Source organism: Gekko japonicus, unplaced genomic scaffold, assembly GCF_001447785.1.
Source record: "Gekko japonicus isolate JY-2015 unplaced genomic scaffold, Gekko_japonicus_V1.1 scaffold678, whole genome shotgun sequence".
NCBI lineage: Eukaryota > Metazoa > Chordata > Lepidosauria > Squamata > Gekkonidae > Gekko > Gekko japonicus.
In genome coordinates this window covers 801,741-823,316 of record NW_015164685.1, presented here as the reverse complement: position 1 = coordinate 823,316, position 21,576 = coordinate 801,741, and the positions used below count along the sequence as shown (strand labels likewise).

The 21,576-nt window shown below is 49.1% G+C and overlaps 1 protein-coding gene across 1 annotated transcript in view; it reads right to left on the bottom strand.

The window, feature by feature from the left end:
• The window catches only part of MED24 (mediator complex subunit 24), a 102,190-nt gene that overhangs the window by 35,586 nt on the left and 45,028 nt on the right, over positions 1-21,576 (bottom strand). Inside the window, exons 9-12 of the mRNA XM_015409337.1 lie at positions 20,313-20,426; positions 15,784-15,831; positions 12,385-12,467; positions 1,576-1,662 (exon numbers count right to left, since the gene is read on the bottom strand). Coding sequence (XP_015264823.1) covers positions 1,576-1,662; positions 12,385-12,467; positions 15,784-15,831; positions 20,313-20,426 — 332 coding nt within the window. The remainder of the gene's footprint in view (positions 1-1,575; positions 1,663-12,384; positions 12,468-15,783; positions 15,832-20,312; positions 20,427-21,576) is intronic.

Here is a 21,576-nt window from a genome sequence, read left to right as displayed (position 1 = left end):
CACTTGCACCTGCTGATGTGACCTTGGGTCAGTCACAAGCTCTGGCACAGCTGTTCCTGAAAGAGCAGTTTGTGTCAGAGTTCTCTCAGCCCCACCCACCTCCCAGGGTGTCTGTGGTGGGGAGGGGGGAGGAAAAGGAGTTTGTAAGCCGCTCTGAGACTCCAAGTGAAGGGTGGGGTATAAATCCAATCTCTTCTTCTTCTTCTTCTTCTTCAAACTGGACCCAGGACTGCGTTTGGAAATCTGGGCCAAATGTCTTTGCCTTCCTTGGAATGTCAACAAATTAGAGAAATCAGATTTCTCGGTGTCACATACATTTAGAAACTGGGGAGAAAAGACAGTCGATGGGGGAGCTGAGGAGAGTGTCAGCTTTCCGCAAACTATGCAAAACTGAATTATCCACTGGACTCAAGCTTTCTTGGGTTGCTTCAGGCCAACAGGGCTACCCACCTAAATTATCCAAAAAGGGGGGGAGGAGGAGGAGAAGAGGAAGAAGAGGAGGACGAGAAGGAGGAGGAAGAAGAGAAAGAGAACGAGGAGATGGGATTTATACCCCGCCCTTCACTACCCAAGGGAGTCTCAGAGCGGCTTACGAACGCCTTTCCCTTCCCCTCCCCACAACAGACGCCCTGTGAGGTAGGTGGGGCTGAGAGAGCTCTGACAGAAACTGCTCTTTTCAAGAACAACTGTGCCAGAACTATGGCTTGCCCAAGGTCATCCAGCAGCTGCAAGTGGAGGAGTGGGGAACCAAACTCAGTTCTCCCAGATTAGAGTCCGCGCACTTAACCACTACACCAGACTGGCTCTCACAATAGGAAAGCACTGTTAGAAAAGACTCCACAAAGTTACTTGGATAAACTATTGGGGACTGTGGTCTGTACTGCTGTGTCATTTGCTGTGAGCGGGCTCCCCTTTGCGTGATTTTGCATTATTTAATGTGACATGTTGACGCTTATGCTTTGCTTCAATCCTGTCTTATAGACTTCTGGTTGGTTCCACCACCCAAAATTCTATTTCGCTGATTACTGGTGTCCCATCCTGTCGATGGTCTTGACTTGCTCTGCGTAACCTGCTGCCAGTCCAAGGAAGAAAGGCAGACTATAAATAGTGCAAGTAAATAAACAAAATTATCTTTCCGCAAATTCAGTGCCGCCTTCGCCAAAGCGCAGTCAGTCAGGGCCGAGCAATGCCTGAAGACGGCAGCCCAGGCGCCGCTTATTGCAAATCACCCTGGGCCATTCCTTTTCTTCCTGCCTCGGACTCCCCATGCCCCAGGGGCAAATGAAGGCTCACTGGTGCCTTAAGCACTAACCAATCTTGGTGCCCCCCCCCCTTTCCACACTGACCCCGTCCCTTTTAGCTGTTGACCTGTCTGACCAGATATACAATGCAGGATACAGCAATACAAAAAAAAAAATATATTCATAGGATAACACAATATACTGTACAAACTAAGCTTTTCACCCTTTCCCCAACTTTGTGGTGCCCCCTTTGGCCCTGGTGCCCTAAGCACCTGCTTAGTCTGCTTCATGGTTAATCTGCCCCTGCCGTGCCCTTTAAAGCAGCAAAGCCTACCGTTTGTCTACCAGGTTGTTCATGTTGGCCTCTGAGAGCAGGCCCTGCTTGCTGCATTCCTGGAGAAGAAGGCTGGTGCAGTCGCAGCTGGAACAAAAAGAAAAAGGCGGGGTTGAGATATGTAGAAATAGCAGAAGGAAGGTGGTCAAGGCCAGGGAGAACCGCCATCTCAAACTTAATGTTAACTTGTTATTTTTCTAATAGCATTAGGATCACCGTTAGCACCTTTTTAATGCTGAAATTGTTTTATATGGTTTTATATGGTTATTGATATCACATCACTTCTTGTTTTTATTCTTCTGTAAGCCGCCCTGAACCGGCCTTGGCTGGGAGGGCGGGGTATACATTTAATAATTAATAAATAAATAAGAGTGTTGGAATGAACATTGAATGACACACAGCAGGTTGAGAAAGGTACGACGGAGGTCATGGCTCAGAAAGGGGGTAGGGGGTACAGCCAGAAAATGTGGGGAAAGAAGGCAGCTTTCTCTTCTAAAGAAAGCTTTCTTTCAGCGGGTTCCTGGCAGCTGTGTTCCTGCTCTAGATTGCTTAGGACAATCGTCTTAAACGGAACGTCGCTGGTTTCGATCCCAGAGACCTGTCCCGCTCACGGCAGTGCTTTTCTCCCAACTGATGCCGTTCCCCGGGACCTGCAAGACAGAGAGGTCCCACCGGGCTTTTGGTTGAGGACAGCGACGGGCACCATCTCGGCGGGCTCCCCCCTTCCCTACCCGTTTTCCCCGGCTTCCTCCCACCCCTCTCCTGCATGGTGACGACAGAGTATGAAATCTGATGTATTCGTGCCATTTGGGAACTGTTTTTAACAAATTTCTTTCTTTCTTTTTTTATTTTATAAACTTTATTGAAGTTCAAACAATACATTGATAAATCATAGCACACATGCATGTAGTTAACCATGTTCATTAATCACAAGTACGGTTACAGCTCCCTATTCAAGACAAGCATGTGCTAGCTTTTAAAACTCATGTGGTTCAATCAGGCATTGTGCTTGTTATGGCACCCTTTGAAAGAAGACCATGATTACTATTCCACTGTTGTACTTATGTGAGATGTCGATAATGCCAGAGAATTCCACGATCATACACAAAACAGTAAGAATGAAAGAGAAGAAGAGATCCAGCGTGCAAGACTGTCACTAGGAAAAGACCAAAGTGTGATATAAAGGATTATGTGGTTGACAATCCTGCGTAAGGATATAATCCAAGAACGGAAACCATTTTGCATCAAAGTTAGATTGCTTTGGGTATATTTCTGATCTCCAAATCTTGTCTGTGATTTTTCCCAAAATAATCTTTTTAGATGACTGGCATGAAACAAACATACCTAAAATAAGACAAGAGCTGATAGCGAGCCTCCTAGTGGCTGCCAAAACTTCAATAGCGGCTGTGTGGAAATCTCCCTCGGCCCCGATGAAAAACAACTGGTTTAACAAATTTATTTCAATAGTCGGAAGTGTGTTATCGTGATATGTGGTGTGTTTTTTGCAGTTTATTGCTCAAAGCTCCGAGTACTCGGGGATTGGGCGATACAGAAATCTAAAAGATAGATAGATAGATAGATAGAGATAGATAGATAGATAGATAGAGAGATAGATAGAGATAGATAGATAGATAGATAGAGAGATAGATAGAGATAGATAGATAGATAGATAGAGAGATAGATAGAGATAGATAGATAGATAGATAGAGAGATAGATAGAGATAGATAGATAGATAGATAGAGAGATAGATAGAGATAGATAGATAGATAGATAGAGAGATAGATAGAGATAGATAGATAGATAGATAGAGAGATAGATAGAGATAGATAGATAGATAGATAGAGAGATAGATAGAGATAGATAGATAGATAGATAGAGAGATAGATAGAGATAGATAGATAGATAGATAGAGAGATAGATAGAGATAGATAGATAGATAGATAGAGAGATAGATAGAGATAGATAGATAGATAGATAGAGAGATAGATAGAGATAGATAGATAGATAGATAGAGAGATAGATAGAGATAGATAGATAGATAGATAGAGAGATAGATAGAGATAGATAGATAGATAGATAGAGAGATAGATAGAGATAGATAGATAGATAGATAGAGAGATAGATAGAGATAGATAGATAGATAGATAGAGAGATAGATAGAGATAGATAGATAGATAGATAGAGAGATAGATAGAGATAGATAGATAGATAGATAGATAAGCCAGCCAGCCAGCCTGCCTTCCCCTGGACAAGGATTTTGAATCATGGGGTGGCTCCTTCTGCTGGAGGGAAGCGACCATACTGGCGGAATATATCCATGGGATCTCTCACCCAATGTCCTCTCTGTTCAAAGTCACATTGAGTCTGGACAGGCAGGTTGTGGCAAGACAGCAAGCTTATTGTCATCGTGGTTGGAGGGGGGGGGGAAACCCCTAGACAGTGTAAGGACCAAAGAAGACTCAACAGAAGCGCTATAAAATGGCGCTCCTGTGGTTTCCTGCATGTTAAATCTCATGCTCGCACACCTCTAGATCTGAACTGGAGCCAAGCCATCGAGGGGGGCATTTCTCCACAAGGGAGGGAAAAAGAGAGCACACGGGCCTACAAAAGAGGGGAAAGAGGGCCTTTGGGGAGGGGATTCAGATCTCAAAAATGATGCCGAAGGGACAGGATAAAATATGCCTCTGCCCCATTCTGAACTGAAGCCCTGTAAGGCTGTCTTAAGAACATACGAGCCCTGCTGGATCAGATCAAGGGTCCATCTAGTCCAGCATCCCGTCCCACACAGTAGCCAACCAGTTCCTCTGGAGGGCCAACATACAGGGCATGGAGGCTGAGGCCTTCCCCTGATGGCGCCTTCTGGCTCTGGAATTCAGAGGCTCAGTTCCTCTGAATGTGGAGATTCCCCTCAGCCAGCATGGCTGGTAGCCATTGATAGACTGATCCTCCGTGAATCCATCTAATCCCCTTTTAAAGCTGTTTGATCCTGCGGCCATCACTACATCATCTGGCAGTGAATTCCACATTTTAATCACTCTCTTTGTCAAGCAGTATTTTCTTTTTTCCCGTCCTGAACCTACTGCCCACCAGTTTCACTGGATGCCCTCGAGTTTTTCTTTGTCCACTCTCTCCACCCCATGCATTAACTTTAGAAATCTCTATCATGCCCCCCCCCTCCAGTCGTCTCTTTTCTAACGTGAAAAGTCCCAGACTCTTCAGCGTTTCCTCCTAGGGAAGGTGTTCCAACTCCTTAATCATCTGGGTTGCCCTCCTCTGCACTTACTCAAGCTCTGCAATGTCCCTTTTGAGATACGGTGACCAGAACTGGACACAGTACTCCAGAGGAGGCCGCACCAGAGATCTGCACCCAGACCAGGAGTTTGTATGCCTGCACACACAAACACATACATTTCTGACCACAACTTTGCACAAAAAAACAAAAAAAAACCCCAAAACCCCAAACAAACAAAACGAAAGTAACACATAAGAGGTTGGCTCCAGAACATTCTCCCGGCAGACAGCAAGGGGACCGTCATTTCGGCCACAGATAAACGAGCCCAGGTACGTGGGATCAGGCGAGGCGAAACAAACCAACCGACCAAAAACAGCTTTTGTGGATGAGCAACTTTTGTGGGGCGGCGGGGCTGCCCCCACAGACCACAGATCTTATCAGAGCCCCTCTTATCAGATTCGTCTTTGACATCAAATTAACTGATGCTGCAAGCTGATACCAGAAATCAATAAGCTTTTAAAAAAAACAACTGTTGGTGCTGGGCCGGCGTCGTGCTGCCAGGCGGGGAAGAGGCAGCCAGCGGACCTGATCTGGACCCACAGCCAGTGGCAGAGACGCTGCAGGAGGAGGCCATCTCTGAGGGGCCAGACACAGATCCTCAGCCAGGAACCAGTGCACTGGCCCCTCAGCCCCCCCCCCCAGCCCTGAGCTGACAACAGAGAGACAGGCTCGTTACGACCAGGGCCAGCCAGGGCCTTCTCAGTGGCGCCTCCATACTGGTGGAATCAGCTCCTGGAAAAGATCATGGCCCTACGGGATCTTTTACAGTTCCACAGGGCCTGCAAGATGGAGCTCTTCCGCCAGGCGTTCAACTAAAGAGCCGCCTCCACTACTACCACCAACAATCGTACCTATAGATCCTGGCCCTTATTTTTTACTTCTGGCCTGTGCCGCCACGTGACTTCGGAAGATCACTGAGCTGAAAAACTGTTTGTATGCACTCTCCAGTATGCCATCTTAATTAATGAAATATTGCCAGCACTTTATGATTTTATGATCTTATTTTTAATTGAATTGCTTGAATGATCTTATGTGGATTTTAATTTATTTATTTTATTTACATGGTTTCTATGTACCAACCAACCAGTTCCACAGCACCTGCAAGATGGAGCTCTTCCACCAGGCGTTCAACTAAGGAGCTGCCTCCACTACTACCACCAACAATCGTAGCTATAGATCCTGGCCGTTAATGTTGACATCCGGCCTGTGCCGCCATGTGACTTAGGAAGATCACTGAGCTGAAAAACTGTTTGTATGCACTCTCCAGTACGCCATCTTAAGTAATTAATGAAATACTGCCAGCATTTTATGATTTTATGATCTTATTTGTAATTGAATTGCTTGAATGATCTTATGCGGATTTTAATGGTTTCTATGTACCGACCAACGTAAGCCGCCCAGAGCCTGCTTGCAGGGAGGGCGGGATACAAATTAAATTATTATTATTGTTGTTGTTGTTATAATAATCAGTTCACACACACACCCCATCAGCAGACCCCCAGAAATGCCATAGGAGGAAGATGAGGAGAGACCTTAAAGACAGATGGTGCAGTGCCTGCCTGGTAGTTGTGACATGATGGCAGAAAAAAATATTTCCCTGTCAGGGATACTCACTCAGTGGCTTGAGAGCCACAAGCAGCTCTTCGGAGCACCATTCCCCAGTGTGGCACCAGCCCCATGTTTCCCGAAAGCGGGCAAGGCTCTTGCCCGGTGGGACTTCTGGCTGGCAAACGGTCCTCGTCTTGAAACAGCCACCGCCAGGGGAATGGGTAAGCTGTGAGGCTTTCTGAGGTAGAGGCCTTAGGCCAGGGATGGTTCCTTTGATCGATGGCGACTGCCAATGTGGCTCTCCGTGAGCTCCACTGATCTATGGCGTTCTTCTAAGGGCGGCTTATATTACCGGAGGGAGGGGAGGGACTGTGCCCTTTTAGCCACTCCGTGAAACCAGCCAGGCTGAGCGTTCTTGCCCCAGGCCTCCCAAGGCAGCTTCGAGGCTGGAGAACAGGAACTTCAGCCCAGGTGCCCCAAATCCACAGACAACACTCAGACCTGCAAACTATGTAAGTCATATGAACCGCTGAGCTCTGCACATTTCCGTCTGTCTGCTTTGCATAATGCATTCGGCTTCTGCTGGGCATGGGGCGGGGAGCCCTGGACCGGCTCTGATCCTTTGGAGCTTCTGCCCACACGTTTTCAAGGTTATCTGTGAAGCATCCAGGGCAGATGCCTCTTTAAATTAAAAACACACACACGGGGAGAGAAACAACAGTCAGGATTCTTTGCCTACTGAACCCTGTGCCTGACAGCTTCTGCACACTTGCGCAACAGGTTGGGCTGAGAGAGCTCTTGACAGAAACTGCTCAGCTCTTATCAGAACTATAGCTTGCCCACGGTCATCCAGCCAGGTGCAAGTGGAGGAGTGGGGAATCAAACCCGGTTCTCCCAGATTAGAGTCCGCGCACTTAACAACTACACCAAACTGGCACTTAACCACTATACAAAACCACAGAGGCCATAACAGACAACAAACCCCATTCATTCCTTGGGGATCCTTTGCGGAGAACCTGTCTGTGTCATTCGCGCTCACAGCTATGGCTAAGGTCTTAAGCAAGCCAAGGGGGGGAAAAACAACCAACCCCCTGTGCTTACGTCACTGTGATAGAACACAGTGTTCAAGAGCCGGGCACAAGAAAATTGGACCCGATTGATTCAGATGTGGTCTTCTGCCAGAGCGACACTGACTGCTGCATGCATTGGTGAGCTTTGTTATGCAGAACAAACAGTTCCACCTGCGACGTCAGCGGCAAACCAGACCACGACGGATTCTGCTGGCGGGGCTTCCTGCTCTTCCTGGCCCCCTCCTGATGGGTGCCGGTCGGTGATATCCCAGGCCGGCAGGAAAAAGAAAAGTATCGAGAATCTGCCTTGACCGATCCCGGTTTGAGAACGGCCAATGAGCACCAACGCGGGTTGATGCGTGGCGGATTTGGAACCAGAAGATCCAATTTCAACCCCCTGCTCAGTCAATACAAGCTCAGCAAGTGGCCCTGGGTAAGTCCCCCCCACACACACACACAACTATGACACCTCACTGTACTTGACAAATCTAAACACCCACCCACACAGTGAGATGCACCAAAGTGGTCCTTTCTTTAAGAAACATACGGATGGGTTGGAAGGAGACGCAGCAGGGCTGCTTCTGTAGTGGCTCCTAGCTAGGGTCACCACCAGCAGTGTTCCCACTAAGCAGAGTTAGTGTGAGCTAGTTCACAGTTTTTTATCACCTGGCTCACACGTCTTTGTCTTCGTCCAGGAAGGACGGCTCCAGAGCAAACTAGTTCATGTAGTAGCCAAATCGCTCGCTCACAACTTTAATGCCCATAGCTCACAAAGCAGAATTCCTGCTCACAAGACTCCGCAGCTTAGAGGGAGCACTGGTTACCAGACGTCCTGTTAGAGGACCCTCTCTTTTTTTGGTGTCTGTCCTCTTTTCGGATCTTTAAAAAAAACTGATGAAAATGTTCTCTTTTCGGGTTGGAAGGTTAGGAATATTCCTAGTTAGTACCAATTGTCACGGCTTAAATAGGAGGGGGGATTTGTTTGAAGCAGTCAGTTGGAAAATATATTCAGGTGGGGAGCCATGTCGGTCTGAAGCCGCAGAACAAAGTCTGAGACTGACAAAGTTGTATTCAAGGCACAAGCTTCCGTGTGCACGCACACTTCTTCAGTCTGTACCTCAAGTCTGTATGCACACGAAAGCTTATACCTTGAATAAAACTTTTGTTGGTCCTGGAGGTGCCACTGGACTCAAACTCAGCCGGGAAAATACGTCCTTTTTTTTCCTTTTCAAAATATGGTAACCCTAGCAAATGAAGCTGGCCTTGAGTTTACCTATGAAATCTTTGCTGCACAGACAGGTACCCAGCCTAAAAGAAGGAGTTCAGCCTCAGTATTCTGATGGAGACTGCATACTACAATTGTAGCTTCACTCATTTTGCTTGCATGCATTCACCCTGCAGCCACTTGCTTTATAACTATATAAAACTGCATTGCAAGTTTGTTCCCATCGAGAGGAATAATCCGGTGAAGATAAACATCAGGCAAGCCCGATCTCATCAGATCTCGGAAGCTAAGCACGGCTGACCCTGGCAAGTATTTGGACGGGAGGCCTCCAGAGAATACCAGGGCCGGGAGGCCAGAGGCAGGCGATCAAGCCACTTCTCTGAATGTCCTCTGCACCCCACTCGCCAGAGGTCGCCATGACACACAAAATGCAAAAAATACCCCCCAAAAAAATTCCTTTGAGAAATATGTTATGATCTTTAAAAAAAAAAAGGTGAAAACATATTTATCGTACGGTATTTAACTGTGAAATAAGGACAGCCTCTCCGCCATGTCCTCCTTACGGCAAACCTGACAATCCCACCTCTGCTAGCATTTGCATATTCCAGAGACTCTCCAGGTAAACAAAGCAGAATTGGTTGTTTAAAAGATCTGCAGCCAAGTTGGTCTGCAGGAGAAGAACCAGAATCGAGCCCAGGAGCACCTCAGACGCCCATGAGATGTTGGGGGCTATGAGCTTGACCAAGCATCCTGAAAAAAGGGGCTTTGGCTCTCAGAAACACTGAAAAGCTTGTTGGTCTCTGAGGCGCTACTGGACTCGAACCCAGTTCCAAATGAGTATGTCCAGTCCCCCACAAGAGGCCCAGAATGTTGAGGGCAGATAAGCATCTGTGTGAGAAAAACAGGGAACAGAGAACAAGTCTAATGAAGAAAAGAAGAAGAGAAGAAATGGGATTGGATTTATACCCCGCCCTTCACTACCCGAAGGGAGTCTCAGAGTGGCTTACAAACTCCCTTCCCTTCCCCTCCCCACAACAGACACCCTGTGAGGTAGGTGGGGCTGAGAGAGCTCTTGAGAGAACTGCTCTTGAGAGAACAGCTCCGAGAGAACTTGTGACTGACCCAAGGTCACACCAGAAGCTGCATGTGGTGGAGTGGGGAGCCAAACCTGGTTCTCCCGGATTAGAGTCTGTGCTCCTAACCACTACACCAAACTGGCTCTCTCTACTGAATGTCTAACAGCTTATAGTATCCTGGAGGAGAGGAATTAGGGTCAAGGGATGCTCATCGTGAGGTGAACACACCCTAACCTTACCCCCCAAGCCAGGATGCTGAGGCTTGTCTGGTCCGTTTGCATCGAAGTGGTGGTGGTGAAAAGTGCAATCAAGTTGCAGCCAACGTATGGGGACACCACAAGGTTTTCAAGGCAAGAGACGAACATAGGTCGTTTGCCTTTGCCTGCCTCAGTGTAGGAACTCTGGCCCTTCCTTGGGGGTCTCCCACCCAAGTACTAGTCAGCACCGACCCTGCTTAGCTTCAGAGGTCTGACGAGATCGGACTAGCCAGTTTGGGTGTAGTGGTTAGGAGCACGGACTCTAATCTGGGAAAACTGGGTTTGCTTCCCCACACCTCCATGTGCATCTGGTGGTGTGACCTTGGGTCAGTCATAAGCTCTCAGAGCTGTCCTCTCAAGAGCAGTTCTCAAGAGAGAGCTCTCTCAGCCCCCACCTACCTCACAGGGTGTCTGTTGTGGGGAGGGGAAGGGAAAGGGATTGTAAGCCACTCTGAGACTCCTTTGGGTAGTGAAGGGCGGGGTATAAATCCAATCTGTACTTCTTTTTCTTCTGCCATGAACTCATAAAGTGGACGTAGGTTAAGCCCCTTTCTTCTCCCACCTTAGTTCTCTCCTCTCCCCTCCCCCGCACATAAATCCAAATGGTGGGGTTTATCGTGTGGTAAAGATCAATGGACTGAAAGAATAAAACACGGGGTCATTGTAAAGGTTGCAACCACAAAATGTCACGTGTCATGTTTAGAATCATGCTGCGAAGCTCTGCATAAGTGCTTCAGAGTTGTCGGGCACCTTTGAGGCTAACACGATTTACTCCCTAGAATCCGCTGTTGTGGGTTGAAGCAGCAGCCAAATCACTCACTCAAAACTTTCATGCCAGTAGCTCACAAAGCAGGATTTTTGCTCACAAGACTCCACAGCTTAGAGGGAGCATTGGCCATAGCCATGAGCTAGGAGGAATTCTCACTAGTGCAGAGGTAGAGAGAGAAAGACTTGCTCTGTATTCAAAAGTCTTTCCCCATTTCTTCTGATTGTTTGTATTGAACGGTCTCAAACTGTAAGACACTTGGGATCCCGACTTGGGAAGAAAAAAACGGGATACAAATAAATAATAGAATCACAGAATGTTAGAGTTGGAAGGGACCTTGCAGGTCATCTAGTCCAACCCCCTGCACTCTGCAGGAGCATAGCCGAAAGATAGCCCTACATACCTACAACATACCCGAAAGATGGTCTTCCAGCCTCCGCTTGAAAACATCCAGCGAAGGAGCATCCACCACCTCCCGAGGCAGACTGTTCCACTGCTCAAGCACTCTTACAGTTAGGAAGTTTCTCCTGATATTTAGCCGGTATCGACTCCCTTATAATTTCCACCCATTAGATCTAGTCTTGCAATCCGGAGCAAGAGAGAATAGATCCTCTCCATCTTATACATGACAGCCCTTCTAATACTTGAAGACTGCAATCATGTCCCCTCTAAGCCTTCTCTTTCCCAGGCTAAACAGACCCAACTCTTTCAGCGTTTCCACATAAGACTTGGATTCCAACCCTCTCACCATCCTGGTTGCCCTCTTCTGGACATGCTCGGGCTTGTCAACATTCTTCCTAAAATGTGGCGCCATAAACTGGACACAGTACTCCTGGTGAGGCCTGACCATAGCAGAATAGAGCAGAAATAAATCACAGCACCCTGGAAGAAGGGGGAAATGCGTGCCCAATCACAATCTTCAGAGGAAGGGACCTGCTTTTCCCACGGATCCCTTCCCTCCACGCAATCAGTCGGAGACAATCATGTAATACACACACACCCTTCCTCTGTGCTGGTCCCCTGGCTACCACCGGGCATCAGGAAACTTAATGTCTTCAGCTTTATGCTCTTCCCCTTCCCTCAACCTCTGGCTCCTTATTTTCACCCCCCACTAAGTGCCCAGCCTCCTTGCAAGCCCCTAAGTCAACCCAGTGGTGAAGGGCCACGGCACACTGGTAGAGCGCCTACTTGGCACGTAGCAGGTCCCTGGTTCGATCACTGGCAGTGAAATGGATCAGGCAGGAGGTGCTGTGAAAGATCTCACCCTCAGGCCCTGAACTGCTGCTGCCAGTCAGAGTAGACGACACTGGCCTTGACGCACCAAGGCTCTGGCTACGTTTAAGGCAGCTTCAAGTATTCAGCCTACCCCTCAAACACAACATTCTGCCAGCAAGGAAACAGTCAGGCTCTTGGTTCTGGTCCACCATCTCAAGATTTTAGTCCTTCCCTTGGGACCCGAAGAAGGGGGCTAAACCCCTGAGACGTTAGGTCCAACCCTTCAGATTCAACAAGGAGGGCTACATGTTTTCCCTCCACCTGCAAGGTAGCATCTGGACACAGGAAGAGTGACCTACTTGCAGCGCTGATCGGCCTTGTCCAGCAGTGGCGTCAGCTTCAGAAGGAACTCAAAAGCGCAGTTCACATCTTCTGTAAAATCCTGCAATTGCAACGGAGAAAAAAAAAGTGTTTCCACCGCTAGACCGTACAGTAGAAGCTTCCTTTCCCTCCAACTATCACCCCAGGTCGCTATAGTCCTGTTCACACATCTCAGTGAATCCAGTTTGATATAGCCAATTTGGTGTAGTGGTTAGGAGCGTGGACTCTAATCTGCGGTTCCCCACTCCTCCACATGCAGCTGTTGGTGTGACCTTGGGTCAATCACAGTTCTCTCAGATCTGTTATCTCCGGAGTATAAATCCAATCTCCTCTTCCTCCTCCTCCTCCTCCTCCTCTTCTTCTTCAGTGAATGCACGTACATGAACACATAAAACTGCCTTAGACTGAATCAGACCCTTGGTCCATCAAGGTCAGTGTTGTCTACTCAGAATGGCAGTGGCTCTCCAGGTTCTCAGGCAGAGGTCTTTCACATCACCTACCAGCCAGCTTGGTGTAGAGCCAACTTGGTGTAGTGGTTAAGAGCAGCAAACACTAATCTGAAGAACCAGGTTTGATTGCCCACTCCTCCATAGGAAGCCAGCTAGGTGACCTTGGGCCAGTCAGAGTTCTGTCAGAGCTGTTCTCTCCAGAGCAGTTCTCTCAGAGCTCTCTCAGCCCTGCCTACCTCACAGGGTGTCTGTTGTTGGGAGGGGGAGGAGAAGGAGATTGTAAGCCAATGGCCCATCCAGTCCAACATTGTGTCACACAGTGGCCAAAAATACCAGGTGCCATCAGGAGGTCCACCAATGGGGCCAGGAGACTAGGAGCCCTCCCACTGTTGCCCACCCCCCAAGCACCAAGAATACAGAGCATCCCTTGCCCCGGAGTCCCTATCTATACCTTGTGGCTAATAGCCACCAATGGACCTCTGCTCCATGTGTTTATCTAATTTCCTTTTGAAGCCGTCCATGCTTGTAGCCGCTGCCACCTCCTGTGGCAGTGAATTCCATGTGAAATTCCATATTCAACAAGCCTTTGTGCACGTGACCTAAATCAAGCTGACTTGGTCCTCCATATTTTACTGTATTGCTCCCAATATGACGATATACGTTCTACTTTTTAGACCCAATTTTATCTAATATGATAGGCTGGCCGGATACTTTGAAGGTGCTCTTAACCACTACGCCAAACCACGACACCAAATGTCTAGACTCCATCTTTATGGTAAACTGACAGGATTGCCCAAATGGAAGCTCCAATACTGAAGGTCTGTCATTTGGGTGCCATGGTTTCTGAATGCATCAGATTGCCATGTAGACCACCCCCAATAAACCTTGGACCCAATTAATTCCCTTCCCTCCTAACTCTACACAGTAGGGCTGCGGTGGCTCAGTGGTTAAGATGCTGAACTGCAGACCGGAAGGTTGGTAATTCAGCAGTTTGAGACCCAAGTATCGCATGATGAAGTGAGCTCCCATCTCTGGCCCCAGCTCCTGCCAACCTAGCAGTTTGAAAGCAAGAAATTGCAAGTAGATAAATAGGTACCACTTCAGTGGGAAGGTAACAGCGTTCCGTGCACCTTGGCATCTAGTCATGCTGACCACATAACCATGGAGAAGTCTTCGGCTTGGAAACGGAGATGAGCACCGCCCCCCTAGAGCCGGACTCAACTGGCTTTTGAGCAAGTTTGGTGTAGTGGTTAAGTGCGCAGACTCTAATCTGGGAGAACCGGGTTTGATTCCCCACTCCTCCACTCGCACCTGCTGGATGACCTTGGGCAAGCCATAGTTCTGATAACAGTTGCCCTTGAAAAAGAGCAGTCACTGTCAGAGTTCTCTCAGCCTCACCTACCTCACAGGGTGTCTGTTGTGGGGAGGGGAAGGGAAAGGAGTTTGTAAGCCGCTCTGAGACTCCTTTGGGTAGTGAAGGGCGGGGTATAATACCAATCTCTTCTTCTTCTTCTTTACCTTTACCTTTGACTCTACACAGCCCATAAATGGTTTCAAAAGAATCCAGGATGTGAATACCAACACTCACTGGGTGGCCTTTGACAAGTCACAATCGTGTAAGAATGGTCTCTGTTTATGCACATTCCTATCCTGTCTTTCTTCCAAGGGGCTCAGAACGACAACCCTATGAGGTAGGCTAGGCTGAGAGGCAGTGACCACCCAAGGTCACCCAGCAAGCTTCCACGGCAGAGCAGGGGTTTGAAACCAGCTCTAGGGTGAGTCTGATAGTCTAGGTCAGAGGTGTCGAACTCATTTGCTACATAAATGTCACTTTGTTGGGCAGGGCCATGTGTGCCATAAAATGTAACGTCAGGTATTGGAGAGATAAACTGTATAAAGGATAAACTGGTAAGGTCCAAGTTGGTGTATCCTCACTGCAAGGCCCCAGGGGCTGGGAGGGCGATGCAAAGGAGAACCCATATGGACGGCCTGGGGAGCCCGCGGTGCAGCACTGGGCAGATCTTCCCAAGCTGTTTGACAGCTACAGACGAGGTTGTTCCCCCACGCTGAAGCCACAATCAGAGTGGCTCCCCCCAGTCCCCCCAAGAAGTCTCCTGTTCCCTCCCTTGCACTACTTTGTTTGCAGGCCGCCTAAGAGACCTGAACGGGCTGGTTCCGCCCCCCTGGGCCTTATGTTTGACAACCCCGGTCTAGGTACTACATCTTGTTGGCTCTCTGTGACCGATTTCCCACAGCCGCTGCTCTGCGCTCGCTCCTCTCTTTGCCCCGATGGCACGTGTCAATTTCCCACTTGAAGCCGCGCGGCCACATTTTGATCCGCGGCTTTGCCCGATTTTGCCTGCGGTTTTGTAATCCCAAAAAAACAGGATCATGAAACCGCGGGGGAAATCGGGCGAAGCCGCGGATCAAAATGCGACCATGCAGCTTCGAGTGGGAAATTGACACGTACCATCGGGGCAAAGAGAGGAGCAAGCACAGAGCAGTGGCTGTGGGAAATCGGTCTGTGTCTTTAGCTCAGCATCTCCCAACAGAAGGCAGACTGATCAACGGTCATGGGCAGAGATCTCCTGCTGCTCGACACCTAGTGATTAGAGGTATCCTTCCTCCAGATGTGGAGGTTCTATTTTTCACCATCATGGCTAGCAGCCACTGGCAAACCTAAACAGCTTGAATTTGTCTGATCCCAACCAGTGTTCCCTCTAAGCTGAGTTACTGTGAGCTAGCTCACAGTAACTCAGCTTAGAGGGAACATTGATCCCAACAGTAATCACCCTTCGTCTCAGCACTTCATTACAAAACAGGTATGATAATGAAACACATCTGGTTTTTCTTTTTCTTTTGCAACCACTTAAAATTCATATCATTTTTAAAATAAAATACATAAACAGATCTCTGGCGCATTCTCACTCTTTCTCCTTGTGTGTATTTTTTCAGTTTCACCAGTACTTGCGGGATCTGAAAAGACAAATTTTTTTTTAATAATAATAAGCATCAAACCATAAATCCAAATGATGTCTCTTTAAGGGCCCACCTGCATCACATATGCAAAGCCCCCCCCCAAAAAAAAAGCACCACGGCCTTTCAATTTTCTTCCTGCTCCAAGTAGTCTCTGGATGGCCCAGGCTAGCCCGATCTGGTCAGATCTTGGAAGCTAAGCAGGGCTGGCCCCAGTTAAGACTTGGATGGGAGACCGTGGAGGAAGTCAAGTAGTAGGAGTAGTCCTGTCGCTACGCAGAGGCAGGCAAAGGCAAACCGCCTCTGAACGTCTCTTGCCTTGAAAACCCTACGGGGTCGTTATAAGTTGGTTGTGGCTTGACGGTGCTCTCCACCAGCACAAGCAGCCCCTGCTCTTCCTACATCTGTGTGAGATTTCACCCTGCCCTCCCCTCAGCCCCCCCCCTTAGCTCAGTTTTCTGCCTCCTCCACCTGTCCACCTATCAGGTTCTGCTTCTCAGCCCACACTGACTACGCTGTTCTCTCGGCTTCAGCCAGCTTGATCTACCATATCCACTCTGCTTAACTTTGCCTCCAACACCTTTTTCCCGCTAAGAAGAAGAGGAGACACTACCCGAAGGAGTCTCAGAGCAGCTCACAATCTCCTTTCCCTCCCCCTCCCCACAACAGACATCCTGTAAGGTAGGTGGGGCTGAGAGAGCTCTTTCGAGGACTGCCCTTGAGAGAACAGCGCTTAAAGAACTTTGTGACTGACCCAAGGTCACAGCAGCAGCTGCAGGTGAAGGAGGGGAGGGGAATCAAACCCGGTTCTCCCAGATTAGAGTCCGCGCTCCTAACCACTACACCAAACTGGCTCCTCACCTCTCTTCCCCATTAACAGAACCACTTGCAGTCAATGTTCCCTCTAATATTTCTCCCCTTACTGAGCAGAGCAGTTCACATCCTGAGCAGAATATAACTGCTGTAATCCTAAAATTGGCAATGGGCAGTGCAAGACCCTGTGCGGCCCCAAACTGCTGCTGAGCGGGGCTTCCTGTGTTAAGGAGCAGCCGCTCACGCGCACAGCTTAGAGGGAACTCTGCTTATACTCCTGTCCTTATGCTTCAGTTAACGTCTTCCCCAAGCACACTGACCTGCACTCTCCTCCCAAACACTTTTCATCCTGAAAGAGCATCTATGAACATTCCATGATATCAAACTAGCTCAGCCAATAGCTAAGGAAGGGCTCATGGATGTGGTACTACCGAATGGGATACTCAGACTATCGTATGAAACAAAACTGTAAATCAGCTTAGCTTCCCGCGACAACCTCGAAGGGAAGACCTCCCCAACATGAAAATGCAATTTGGGCAGTGGAGGTAGAAAGGATGGAGCCAGGCTTCAAGTCTCTATTCTGCTACAAAATAGTTGCTTTTCAAGCCAGAAAACAGTTAATGACACTTGAGCACAAAGATGAAAGGGGAAAAACAAAAAGAAAGGGTTCGGTGGAACTCGCTGCCACATGACAGTGCGAAGGTCCTTCAAACTATCATGTGGCAGCAATTCCCCAAGGCAAACTGACTTTTTAAAAATTTGTTCTTCAGCATTACAAACTGTGGAGTGGGTATGTCCATCTGCCTCTCTTATACTTTCTTGTCTTAATGTATTCCTCTCTGTGTGGACAGCAGGTTACACGATGTACTCGAGAAGGAATGGAGATTGACTGAGCAGGCCGGGAATGCTAAATTGCAATTTGCTGAGTCTCTTTTGGGGAATCCAGGCGCACCAGAGTATGTTTACCGAGAGAACCGGGGAGAAGAAAGACAGAGCCATCTGGCCTATGTTTACATTTGCGCGCACACAAAAATTAGAAAGCTAAATGCAGAGACTCCTTCGGGCTGTATGAAGGATGCCGGCATGGAAAGAGAAAGAATGCGAGAGCAGCTTGGGAAGATTCATATGTGCTTCGGGTCACTGCATCAGGGAACCTAGACACAGGGCAGAGCTGGGCACTGGGGGGGGGGGTCGGAGCTGCAATTAGGAAGGATAGGAACTGGCACAGCCAAGGTTACTGCACAGTGGGCAGTGCCCAACCACTTGCGTATGCAAGTTTCCCCAAGATCTCCTTCACTCCGGCAGCCCTTTCCAATCCCTGGGAAAAGATCGTTCCTGGGAAGGAGGGGGTGTCACAATATCTATGCAAAGGAACAGTCCCGGTGGGCCAATGGGCTGAAGTGAGGACGGAGAAGGGGGATGAAATCGACCCCTTTTGCTGGAGGAACCGCACTTGAGGCAGAGGAAGGGTTTCACCCCCTTGTCTTTCATTGTTCCGCCCACCCAACCAGTGTTCCCTCTAAGATGAGTCAGTGTGAGCTAGCTCACAGTTTTCTAGCCTCCGGCTCTCACGTTTTTTGTCTTCGCTCAGGAAGGATGGCTCCAGAGCAAACTAACTTATGCAGTGGCCAAATGGCTCGCTCACGACTTTAATGCCAGTAGCTCACAAAGTAGAACTTTTGCTCACAAGACTCTACAGCTTAGAGGGAGCACTCCACCCAACCCACAGGGTGATTCTTCTGCCCTGGTCCTGCCACCCTAGGAAGGATCCATCTGGGCAGTCAGAAGGGGTGGCGGGGATGGAGGAGACTGCTGGAAAACTTGGCGTTCTGGGCCTGGGAGTGGTAGGATACTGCCCAGTGGGTAGGACAGGGGTTCCCGGCCTTTCCAAGCCTGTAGTACCTTCAGATTTCTGAAACGGGGTGGTGGGCACAACCACAAAATGGCTGCCGTGGGAAGTGAAGCCAGACACACGGGAAGTTTGAACGCAGGGAACAAGAGGAGTGATTTAAAAAAAAATGAGAGAGAAAACAAAACCAGCACTGTAGCAGCAGCTGCTGCCAAAACAGTATTTTAATCTGCGTATTCAGTCAGTTATTCGGTGGCCAGTCAGAAGCTCTGCTGGGCAGGAGCCCCATGCACTTTCTAAAACCACTTGGCGGGCTCCAGGAGAGGTACTGGTGGGCATTACGGAACCCATGGGCACCACATTGGGGAACCACGATGCAGGAAACGGTGCAGGAAATTCTGGGTTCGATGGCTTTAAAAATGTCTTAAAGTAACTACTCAGTGTTGCAGCTGCACCGAGTAAGCTGCAGAAGTGCTCTCCTGGTATTCGCATGGGAGGAAGGCAAAAGAGCCAGTTGGTTGTAGTGGTGAGGAGTGCGGACTCTAGACCTGGGAGAACCGGGTTTGATTCCCCCACTCCTCCACACAAGTTCTGTCAGAGCTGTTCTCTCAGGAGCAGTTCTCAAAAGAGCTCTCTCAGCCCCACCTGCCTCACAGGGTGGTGTCTGTTGTGGGGAGGGGAAGGGAAAGGAGATTGTAAGCCGCTCTGAGACTCCTTCTGTTAGTGAAGGGTGGGGTATAAATCCAATCTCTCCTTCTGGTTTCCGAAGGCTTCGGGCTACTAAGACTACACCCTCCTGTTCCCTTCTGACAGGCTCCAAGGCCTGGTTGCACTCAAATCCCACGCAGCTCACCAAGTCTGGTTCCAGACTTGGGCCATGTGGTTTAAGGCTAAAGCCCCGGGACATACCAGTAATCGCATGAACACAATTCAAGCTGCCTTGTACTGAATCAAGCCCCGGGACATACCAGTAATCGCATGAACACACATGAAGCTGCCTTGTACTGAATCAGACCATCAATCCAGCAAGGTCAGTCTTGTCTACTCAGACTGGTAGCGGTTCTCCAGGGTCCCAGGCAGAGAAAGGTCTTTCACATCACTGACCACCTGATCCTTTCAACTGGCGATGCCGGGGATTGAACCTGGGACCTTCTGCATGCCAAGCAGATACTCTGCCACTAAGCCACAGCCCCCTCTGGCTTTACCAGTCTCTGATAAAGGCTTAGGAGCAAAAGATGACATCCAGCAATCAGGTTCTCAGGTCACCCTCCACACCCAGGCCTTGTATATGGCAGGGCAACTGTCCAGTCCTCAATATTACCTGGATGGGAGACTGCAAAGACACAACCGACAGTTTCTACAGGAGCAGAAAAGAGCAAGAGACCGGTAGCGCCTTGAAGACTAACAAAAACTGTGCCAGGGTAGGAGCTTTCAGGACTTCTTCACTTCGACGGGAAGCTCAGAAACAACTGCCTGAACAACCTCCCCAATAATGGAAATTCGGCTTCCCAAAGTTTCCCCCCACTATTGCAAGAGCTGGAAAGCCTCCTCAAAATAAAATTAAGCATAGAAATAACAGCCTGAGCAACAGCAGAGCATGGATGCATGCGGAGCAAGATGCTGAGCCCCCTTCCTTTCTAAGGCCGGTGCCACTTCAGCCTGTGCCAAACCAATTCCCAGCTCCGGGGGTGTGGATCATGACACACGACTGCTGTCTGGGCAGGCCCCGCAACCCTCACAGCCTCCCACAACCCCCTTTGGCACCTGCAGCCAAGCAAGCGTGGAGACCACGAAGGGCCAACGGAGAACTCCCTCTCACCTTGAGGAAAGTGAAGGCGGTCCACTTCAGCTCATCCGTCCCTTCGGGAGACTCGATCAAGCCCACGAAGCAGGCCTTCCAGATCTCCAGGATGAAGAGAGGAGATGGTATCCGCTAACACAGGAAGGAGGAGGGGGAAAGGTGGGCGGAGAAACAAGGCCTCAGGATCTAACACAGCAGACCGGATAAAACCTGCTTGCCACATGGCCACAGGTCTGTCTAGGACAGGGGTCCCCAACCTTTCTGAGCCTGTGGGCACCTTTGGGATTCTGATACGTCGTGGTGGACACAGAACAAAATGGCTACTGCAGGAGGCGGAGCTAGCCACAAAATGGTTACTGCAGGAGGCGGGGCTAGCCACAAAACAGCTGCTGCAGCTTGCTTTTGGTTGCACAAAGAAGATCCTTGTGCTATGGAGGCAACTGCTGCCAAAGCAATGTTTTAAAAAAATCTGCATAGTCTATCAGGTCTCCAATGGCCAATCAGGAGCCTTGATGGTCAGAAGCTGCACCTGGCCCCACCCACTTTCTAAGAACACTTGATGGGCACCAGGAAAGGCATCAGCGGGCACCACACTGGGTACCCCTGTTCTAGGAGGCCCTGAAGGCAGTGTCTAAAAGCCCTGTCTCTCCAACAGCTATACGTCTTTCATTAAAAAAGACACAGCCTCCCAGTCTCTTGAGAGGTTTCCCAGCCTTATTCAACTCATCCCTGCAGAAGAGAGCAGTCTTTACTGACTGGGCTCAGTCTGGAGAAAGGGGAGAGGAGCGGGACAGGGTGGTTCAGGTAAAGTCCTGCTGATCAGATCCAGAACAAAAACTTCATCTGGACAGTTCTGATTCCAATAGCAGCCCTGTTGATTTCAGTGTGCATAAAACAGGACTGTGGGAGCGAGCGTGTCGGCCTCATTCCCCCCTTACCTACGCAGCATCGCCCAGTGGTGAGCATGCCCTCGAAGTGTCTGCTACGCTGCCATTGTAAAGGGGGGAAGGCAGGAGGCCGCTGGGTGAATCTTAAATGTGCTGGAATGTTAACTTTCCCTTCTTCCACTGAGTCTTATCTCTTAACTGGGCTTCTGACCTTGGTACCTCGTCCCTGTTGCTTCGCTGGGAATCTGAACCTGTTAGTTTAGGCGTGTTGCAGCTCATCCTCTGACTGGCCTAATTCCATCAGGGGACCCCACTTTGGATCCTGTATATCTTCCCCTCTCCCGCCCTTGTAGTTAGATCTAACACTGAATGTATGGACAGATGACCCGCCTTTA